Genomic DNA, 9,489 nt, shown 5'->3' on the forward strand with positions numbered 1-9,489 from the left:
TTTTTACAGATGTACCACACATAGGTAGTCCCTTATTTTTAATAATCTTTTACTATTGCTTTCAATGCTGTTTGCTATTGTTTTGGGTGTACTTGTGACTCTGCCTACTGGCTTCAACCCATATAATGGGCTAGATAGGCTCATAGGGTCTCCTGTTCTCAATCTAACCCTCCTTGGAGCAGACTTTGGGGGGGGAGGGGAACATACTGCTGTTGCAATTGCAGCATGGGTCATGGGGCAATAACACTGGGATGTTGAACAATAGCAGCAGGGATTAGGCAAAGAAATAGAAAGACAAGAGCCTGAGGGAAGACAGAAACCAAGGAAGGGACAAATTTTGGCCACAATTAGTCCCTGTATATAACTAAGAAAAAAATAGAATGAATCCCAGTATTACAGTCAAACAAACCAAAAGAAGAAATAATATTTGTGTAAGTGATTGTATAAAAATATTACCTGCATTAATTTGTAGTAAAGTTTTTCAATTTAGGTCACATGTCTTTATCAGTGCTATGTCTGAGGCTTCCTTAGAAGTACTCATTTCTTTCTTCTCCTTTGTAACTTCCACATCATTTAAGGCTTTTTATGATACTCATGAATATTCAAACCTTTGAAACCTATTGCTTGTTTCAGATTAAAGAAGCAGGTAGTAAAGTAGAATTGGAAAAACTAGAGAAATCACACAACATCCCCAAAATGTTCAAGCCCATAATGTAGAGCAATGGCAGCAGAATGTTGATTAAACCCACTTACCTTCCCCCAGGGCCTTGATTTTCCTACCTAGATTAAAATCTAAATCTACTTCCAGGGTGGGAAGATAGATACAAGATAACCGTTTAACCTATTACTCTGTCCTTATTTACAGACAATCTAGACTTTCCAGAAATACTGAATTTCAAATGGCCTTTAACACATGTAAAAAAAAAAAAAAAAAAAAAGTATATCTAATCTTTCTGTAGAACAAGTTTGCTCTGGTTGCTGCTAACAGGGCTTACACAGCCTGATCTTGTAACACTTATGCTAGACAAGAAATTGAATAGATCTTTCACCTCCAAGATGCAAGGTATAGGAAATAGCAGACTGTAGATGGAGCCCAAAATGGTCCATCCAGTCCCTTCAAGTATACTAACTAGTGGTGAGAGCATCAGTCTTGATATCCAGATGTGGCTGGTTCAATTCCTACTGCTGCTCCTTGGGATCTTAGGCAAGTCATTTAACCCTCCATTGCCTCAGATACAAACTTTGATTGTGAGCCCTCCAGAGACAGGGAAATACTCAGTATAGGTGAATGTAACTCACCTTGAGCTACTAATGAAAAGGTTTGAGCAAAATCCAAATAAATAATTAGGGTTTTAGTAATTGCTACTACCTGCAGGCTACTCCCCATCTCCATGCTTTGCTTATAGCTGCTGCTCTGAGCAGTTACCCCTCCATCCCTTAAGATGTGCAAAAGTAATTTAATTATTTTGAAAAGAAATGTAAATACTTGGTTTCTGGAGTCAAAATGGGTGGGGGTGGGGGGGGGGACTCTTGCCTGGACATAGGACAAGCAACGTTTCAAGGCATTATTATGGCAATCTTAAAATAAGCAGTTAATGTCCTCTTTTCCAGGAATGATATCAGGAAGAGAAACAGTCTCAAGTAGGGGTACTAGAATTCAACAGGAAGCTCTGACTTTTCAAGCAAGAGATTGCTTGGATTGTACTAATATTCCTAGAAGGCATGCAGCTAGCTCCCTCCCTTTCTTACATGCTCACTACAAGGCTCTGGTCTGCCAAATTATTTTAGCAGCCAAAAAATAGTACGTGTTCAGCATAAATATTCTACTCCTGGTAGAGTCTGCACAGTAATTTCTATCAGTAAGACAACTGTTTAATGACCAACCACCTGGGCAAAAAATGAGAGAGAAACAATTCAGTTTTTAGGGTTCAGTTCCAGCTGATTTTATTTCCTTCTCGAAAAAGAGGTTATTTACAGAAGGTATATCAATCTGACAGGCAGTGAACTTGACATGATTAGCTGGCATGATATATTCCCCGAACTTTTGTTGTGGAGTGATCTTAGACAAAAAAAATTCTACACAGCATATTGCACAGGATGAATGACAATAACAAAAGTAGAAAAAATCCTTTTAACTCGACTACCTTGAGGCAGACGTCCTAGTGCCTGTCATTAAAATACATACACACTCTTTTGCTTATAATACAGACTTAAATGTACAAAGATGTTTTCGCTTTTTATCTTAAAAACACAACAGCTATAAACCTGAATACATATGCTATCATGCCATAAGAGACTAAAACAATTATACTTAGCGACAAGTAGAAAGGATTAAATAGTCAAATACAGGAATGAAAAACGCAGTACATAGTGTCGCGAACTCAAATCGGCATTTAGATAGATCCAGTGGTTTAAAACGGCACGTTTTTTTTTTTGTTTGTTTATAACAAAAGTGCAAACAAGATGTATTTTCAAGTTAAAGCTACAGTATCCCTTTGTTATTGTTTTTCTTTGCTGTATGTGCACCAGTTAACTTTATTAAAGCGTCCTGGACAATATGTAGGCTATAGGTACTGATACATTGTCAGCATTACAGTGTATTGAATACCCTCAGTTATACAGTGAGTATTTTAAAAGGCAAGCAATGTGCACCGGTGAATTAAGGGACGCTGTCACTTTAAGAAGCCTGCAGATTGTGTGTAAACATGGAAAAATAGGGGCCGATTGTTATTCTTTGTGAGATTAACCAGCCGCCCTGTTGGTATAATCAGGAAATCCAAAAAACAGCGATTTACACCGATTAAACACCCCCTTTATATATTTTTTACAAAAATACACTGAGAAAATAATCAAACGTTTTCATCTCTCTTCTCTCGTTTTAAAAGTGTCAAAAGTCTACATTTAAATATAAAAATTAAAAGTTAAAACTCTAGCCCTTCAGTGAAGGAGACAAAAATTGGGTGTGGGTACACGAGAACTACTAAAATTCAAAATAAAAGGGATAAAGTAAAAAAAAAAAAAGTTCGGTCAATATAAATATGTCCACATATAAAATGGCATCTTATTACATTTACAAAAAGGAAAAAAAAACAGTACGAGGATGGAACATCGGTGAGAAAAACAGTCTTTTCATTTACACCTAAGGAATAAGATACGTACTCTGAGAAAAAATTTGGTCCTGAATTATTTAAGTCCAGCACAGATTTGAGTTGCGTTTGAATCCTTTAAAGAGTTAAGAATGAAAAAAAGCTGGTGATTTTTTTTAATATATATATAGGAATCAAACATAGCGCCATCTATCAGCTTTATATTATCCTAACACTATAACTGTTCAACAGTCTTACAGAAACCTTTAGAAAGATAGACAGGATAACATGCTACTGTATATTAACCCACCAGTGAAATAATCCAACACCATCACGATTCTGAGCCAGGAAAAAAAAAAAAACTTGGAAAAACTGGTTTGTGAAAGAATCGCCATCAATTCCCTGTACCACAAATACCTAAATTGGCATATTGTAAAACTGTCTCCTTTAAAAGTTTAGTGTCCTTAAAAGTCCAACATCTCATTGACATCACAAGAAGCTGACAAAAGCGCGCGTTCGTGCAAATCCATTTGTTAAATTCTGAAGTTTCCATCTTCTCTTCCCCACTGATGTATTTCCAGTTAAAAACTGACTGGGCCATTCCATCTTCTCCAAATCACGATGTCAGTCTCTCTTTAAGAAAAACAAGTAGCTCAACCTCTTCCCCACCCCCTACCTGTGCATAAAAATCAAACTGCGATTTTCAAAGGGGGGTAAGTCAGGCTGCTTTATTTTCTCATTTGCAAGTCCTGATCTCCAAGGACGCTTTTCAAGAAAAAGAAAAACACCACCCAGTGCATTAGAAAAAGCAGCCAACCCTCTTAGTACTGGTTTTCTTGGCCATCTTCGGGCGATCGAGATGGGGAAGCAGCCATCCTCCGCCCCTCTTTCCCCCCTCTGCAGATGCATCTCGCATCTTTTTTTTTGAACCCCCTTGTACTGCCGACGTGTCTGCAAAACACCGGAGCTGGGGTGCTCAGGTCTCTGCCCAAGGAACGAGGGGGAGCAAAGACTCTTCATCCACTGGAAAGATGATTCCCTTTCATCTTGTATTTACGTTTGAACAAAAGCCAGAACAGAGTCACAGTTCCCAAAACCAAAACAAAAGCACACAGGAAACAGTCTCTTATCTTTCCCTTTCTCGTCTAGAGGATTATTTCCCCCCCACCCTCGTTTTCTCCCTCTCTTCAGGTCTGAGCAGTTCAGTAAGTGAACACCAGGTTGGAAATGCTGGACTCCAGCCAGTCCCCCGAAATCATCTCACTTACCTCGGGCGTGCAATAGTCCGGAAACTCAAAATGCGAGGCGGAACCCGCCTCGAAATTAAAATCCAGGTCCCTGTCCAAGGCAGAGGAGCCAAAGCTACCCAGAGACATGCTCTCAAAGCCCGGGCTGGGATTCAGGTCCAGCAGGTCGTCTTCTAGTTCTTCATCCGAGGAGGCGGTGGAGGAGGAGGAGTGCGAAGAGATGTAGGAGGAGGAGGAAGAATGCGAGGTGGAGGGCGCCGGAGAGGACGCCCGCAGACTGCCCTCGCCCCCACCGCCGCTGCTGCTGTAGCCAGAGGGCGAGCCGGGCGAGGCGGCGCAGTCTTCGTAAAGGCTGAGCGGGTCGCTGGCCTCGGTGGAGCTGCTGAGGGTCGGGCTGGCCGGGACCGCCATGGGGGAGCAGCCTTGGCCACCGAACAAGTATACCCGCCGAAGCTTCTTCTCCGCCACCGTCGGGGCGAGCTTGCTGCTGCTGTTGCTGCTGGAGGAGGTAGTCCGGGACTTGTAGAGGGAGTGGTGGTCGGCGGCGCCCGGGGGCAGGCACGGCTGCTCTGCTGAGGTTTTGGAGCCCAGTATGAGCTTGGCGTGCGGCTTGCTAGATGCTTTGCTGCTACCACCGCCGCTTTTTTTGGAAGCCGATTTGGCGCAGCCAGCCAGTTTTTCCCCTTTCTCCCCCGGCGCCTTGGAGTTTCCCGATTTCACCTTCTTCCTCGGCCGGTACTTGTAGTCGGGGTAATCAGCCATGTGCTTGAGCCGCAGCCGCTCCGCCTCCTGGATGAAGGGGATCTTGTCGGTGTCTTTGAGCAGCTTCCAGCGCTTGCCCAGCCGCTTGGAGATCTCGGCGTTGTGCATATCCGGCGACTGCTCCATGATCTTCCTCCGCTCGATCTGCGACCACACCATGAAGGCGTTCATCGGGCGCTTGATGTGGCCGCTGGGGGTCTTGCACCAGCTGGGGTTGTCGGCTTTACCCCCGGTGGAGGCGGTGGAGCCCGGGGTCGGGGAGGACGCCATGCCTAGCTCGATAGCGGCGCCCGAGTCCGAGCTCTCGCCGGCCAGGAACGCCTCTGTGTTCTCGGCGTTGTTAGTCTGCTGCACCATAGTGCTGCTGCTGCTGCTGCCACCACCGCCGTCCTGATCCGAGCAAGTCCCGGGCTGCAGTGTGCTCGAATGGGAAAACCAACTGCAACCACAATTAAAAACGAGGTTGAACCCCGTGAAAAGTCCAAAGCGCCGATGTAGAGTCCTTGGCGCTGCGACTGAAGTATGTGCAGTTCCCAGACGAGCTCTCACTTCATGCACGCTGCTTGGAGTAACGGCTGGCTTTTTATATATTTATTGATATTTCTTGCAGACAAGGGGGTATGCAGTAACCACGGTCAAGTGCAGAGAGTGATTTCTTATTTTTAGTCTCTAAAGCAGTCGCCGGTCATCCACTTTTTTTTTTTAATTTCCGCTCGTCACTTACAAATACATTCCCTGCTGCAGCTGACTCCAGTTCATAAGTGTCTTCCTTCAAATGCACTGGGAAGCATTTTCCAAATGTAGTCGCTTAACTGTACAAAAATAGTATGTGTCTGCCTCCTTGACTTGTTCAAGATGCTAATAATTTAACAGTTTGTGGAAATGGTTTTATGAGATAGCAAAAAAAAAAATATGTATAAAAAGTCACACGTACAGCTGGAATTTCAATGTACGTTTTCCAAGGAGCCCAGGCGCTAGCCTACATACAAAGACCCCGTTCTTCTGCTTCTTCCATGAATGCCCCAACAGTAAAAGCCCCAGGCTTAGAATCTGGCCTTTTCCCCCTCCCGACACACTGACTCGCTTTCTGCAGCTTTGAACGGACCTCAATTCCGCCTCGCGCCCCTTTATCCCTTCCCAGGGCCAGCGTCAGCCAATCAGCCACTGTATCCAACGCGTCCTCGTGCCAAACACCGCCCCACTGCCTCCAATTGGCTTGGAACCCGATGCAATAATAATCACCGCGTGCAATGAGAAGCTCCAAATCTGACCTCATTCCATTTACCCAGCAAACTTTTAAAAGGGGCAGAAGTGCGGCTGAGATTTCTTATTTTCCGTGCGAGCGTCTGTTACGTGTGTGAACTGGATAATAATGCACGAAATTATTGAGGGGCGGGAGAGATGTATTTTCTATTTATTATGCAAGGTTAAAAAAAAAAAACGGGGACTAGTTTCCTGCAAAAATGCTTAATTATTTTTTTCAGGTCCAGGAGCTCAGAAGTAGCCATCGGTACGCGAATAAAATATTTCTTATAAAATACTGAATAATAATAATATAAAGAACAGATCAAGGTTGACGGAGAACGGTAAGAAAACACGGCGCAGCCCTTGCCATCATAACTAGTCTTATATATTCTTTGTACAGCTATCGCATGCGATGAGCGCACTCATACTACCTTAAACAATGTGCTCTCCTGTTGAACCTCATTCCCTACCATTGTAGCAATAACTGGCACTATCAATTATATAGTCTGTGGCAACCTGATAAGGATGGGTTCGTGTTTCGCGGCTCTTGTAGTCAAAGCTGAAACTGGGCTAGCCTCCTGCCTCTTGAAGCCCAGGCTGTTTGTTTTCTGTTATGACTGCGGGTGCTATTTTTTGTTTGTTTTTAATGTATTTCATTTACGTATCGCATCGCCCCATTTCTTTTTCAAAATCTACAGCGATTCCACCACCTTCACGGAAAAAAATCTAAGCATTACGCTATTATCTTTATTATTATTTTAATGTGGATCTCTGTTCCTGCCTGCCCTTTTCGGGAGGATGGGAGAACACATGTGGCTGCTTCGTCTCCGCTGAAACGGGTAGACTAGAGACAGAAAAACGAGCGACTGCTTTCCAATTCCAGCAGCGGCTGGCAGGCGAGGCGAGGGGGGCGGAGCTGCCTCTAATCCCGGGCCGCCTTATTTTCCGAGCCAGCCAGGTCCCACCTCCCGGAGGGCGGGAGCTCGCCAGCTCAAGCCCCGCCGTCTGGACCGTGGCTGCAGTCGGCTGGGGGGCAGGGAGGGATGCTGGAAAAAGAAGAGCCAGACGGAACACGTGGCTGAGGTCATGCTGGGTGCTCTCGCTGCCCCACATCCAGGCACGTTCTGGCTGAGCTGCAGCGATTACTCCTCCGCAGTGGGGGAGGTATGTGTGTCTAGATGCCTGCTCAGATCCACGGTTCTTAGCTTTGGGCCGTCTTACATTACTGGATTGTTTTATAGAAAATAATAAAATGACGTCTTCCCTAGTGTTTTGTCCTCATCCCAATTTTTTTCTTCCTGATGCGTAGAAATAAGGTGGAACGGTGTTTAGAAAGTAAACAGCGAAGCGTGGTTTGAAAAACAAAACAAAAACAGATCAGCGTTTAGTTGGAACCGAGCCTTCTCCCCCTCCTGTCACCGGGCCGGCTGGCAGCTGATTGAATACAGTACAGAGCTGAATTTACTGCGGTGCTGGGCGGGGGCGGGGGAGAGTTCAGCTGAGGTTGCGGCTGGCGGCTGGGGTTTAGCGAGAGGCGGGAAAGGACGCTGGGTGGCAGCGCTGAGCCTCCTCTGCGCATATCTGCATGAGGGGATACGGGGACACGAGAGCCCGGACTTAACCTCGCACTATAAATTGCAGGATCGGAACCTGACGTGAACTTTCGAACCAGTATTACAATGCTTTACTGTACAATTCCAGTTGTTTACTTCCCCTTCGCGGTTCAGGTTATTTTCGGTAAACAGGCAGTGAGCTGCAGCGTTTCGGATGATTTTCCAGGGTTTAACCCCCCCCCCCCCCCACACACACACACAAACACACACTCTGTATGTGTACATTCAAGAATCTAACAAACATCTATCTATACATTTATATATATATATATATATATATATATATACACACGCACACATACACGTGTGTATGTATGTTTAAACACATTCATATATATTTACACAACTGCTTTGATTGTACCACTGAAAAATAGTATATCAAATCCACATCCTTTTATGCTATACATAAAGATATACACACATATTTATTTATCACATTTATATCCTGCCTTATATCCAAGGTGGGTTACAATAAAAACATACATAGTATAGAACAATACAACAAAAATGTAAAATCATTACATCTTGAAAGAAAATCTAACACTGAACTGCTAGCTTAGAAGAAGAGTCCATAACCAATCTGAGATCAATCATCTCCAAAATATATCACAAAATGTTTTTAAAAATTTCTTATATTTTTATCTCTCAGAACATAATCTCAGATACCCTATATAAGGGGTTCCCATGGATAGAAATATATATATAGAGAGAGAGATGCACACATACACCTTTATTTATAGCAGTTGAATTCACAGGAATTATCTTGTCTGTGCCCCCTCCACCTTGAATAAATTATTTAAGTTCAAGTAAAATAATTTGTGTGACCAGATCTTTTCTTTTTCTTGAAGTGGGGTTTACTAGTGTTCAGCTTTTTTTTTTTTTTGAAAAAGCAGCTGCTAATTTTCTCCAAGTCCCTGAAGACACTTTTAGGGTCCTTTTACAAAGGCTCGCTGAAAAATGGCTTGCAGTAGTGTAGGCATGGATTTTGGCTGCACGCCAATCCATTTTTTAGCGCGCCTGTAAAAAACGTTCTTTTTTGCCGAAAATGGACATGTGGAAAAATCAAAATTGCCACGCGTCCATTTTGGGTTTGAGACCTTACCGTCAGCCATTGACCTACAGGTAAAGAATCCAGGTAGTAATGGCCTACTCGCGTCAAATGCACTTGGTGCGCGGCTGTTATGCATGCCAGAAAATAAAAAATATTTTCAGATGCACATAGCAGATGCGCACCAAAACTGAAATTACCGCAAGGGCCACACAGTAACCGGGTGGTAACTCCAATTTGGCGTACGTTCGGCCTACGTAGCTTTGTAAAAGGGGCCCTTTGTCACTCCTGCTTTAAAAAAAAATTTTTAGCTCCTAAACCTTAGGCATTCTGGTATTTGCAGTCCTTACCTTTTCGGTTTTGGCTTTGGTTTAGCTAAAACCAAGAGGCAAACTTAAGGCACAGATTCAGTTTTGGTTGCTCTCTTCTCTTTAGCCTTTCCTAATATGAGAGGAGTCCATCCCCTTAATCATTTTGGTTGCCTTTCC

The 9,489-nt window shown here is 43.7% G+C and overlaps 1 protein-coding gene across 1 annotated transcript; it reads right to left on the reverse strand.

Annotated features, from left to right (window-relative positions):
* Positions 1–1,932: 1,932 nt before the first annotated feature.
* SOX4 (SRY-box transcription factor 4) lies at positions 1,933–6,179 on the reverse strand. The gene has a single exon (XM_030211503.1). The coding sequence runs from the start codon at positions 5,450–5,452 to the stop codon at positions 4,289–4,291; it is 1,164 nt and encodes a 387-aa protein (XP_030067363.1). The 5' UTR covers positions 5,453–6,179; the 3' UTR covers positions 1,933–4,288.
* Positions 6,180–9,489: the final 3,310 nt, after the last annotated feature.

Source organism: Microcaecilia unicolor, chromosome 1, assembly GCF_901765095.1.
Source record: "Microcaecilia unicolor chromosome 1, aMicUni1.1, whole genome shotgun sequence".
Classification (NCBI taxonomy): domain Eukaryota; kingdom Metazoa; phylum Chordata; class Amphibia; order Gymnophiona; family Siphonopidae; genus Microcaecilia; species Microcaecilia unicolor.

Coding starts and splice junctions, on each gene's coding strand:
- SOX4 (XM_030211503.1), bottom strand. CDS start 5,452: ATGGTGCAGCAGACTAACAACGCCGAGAACACAGAGGCGTTCCTGGCC.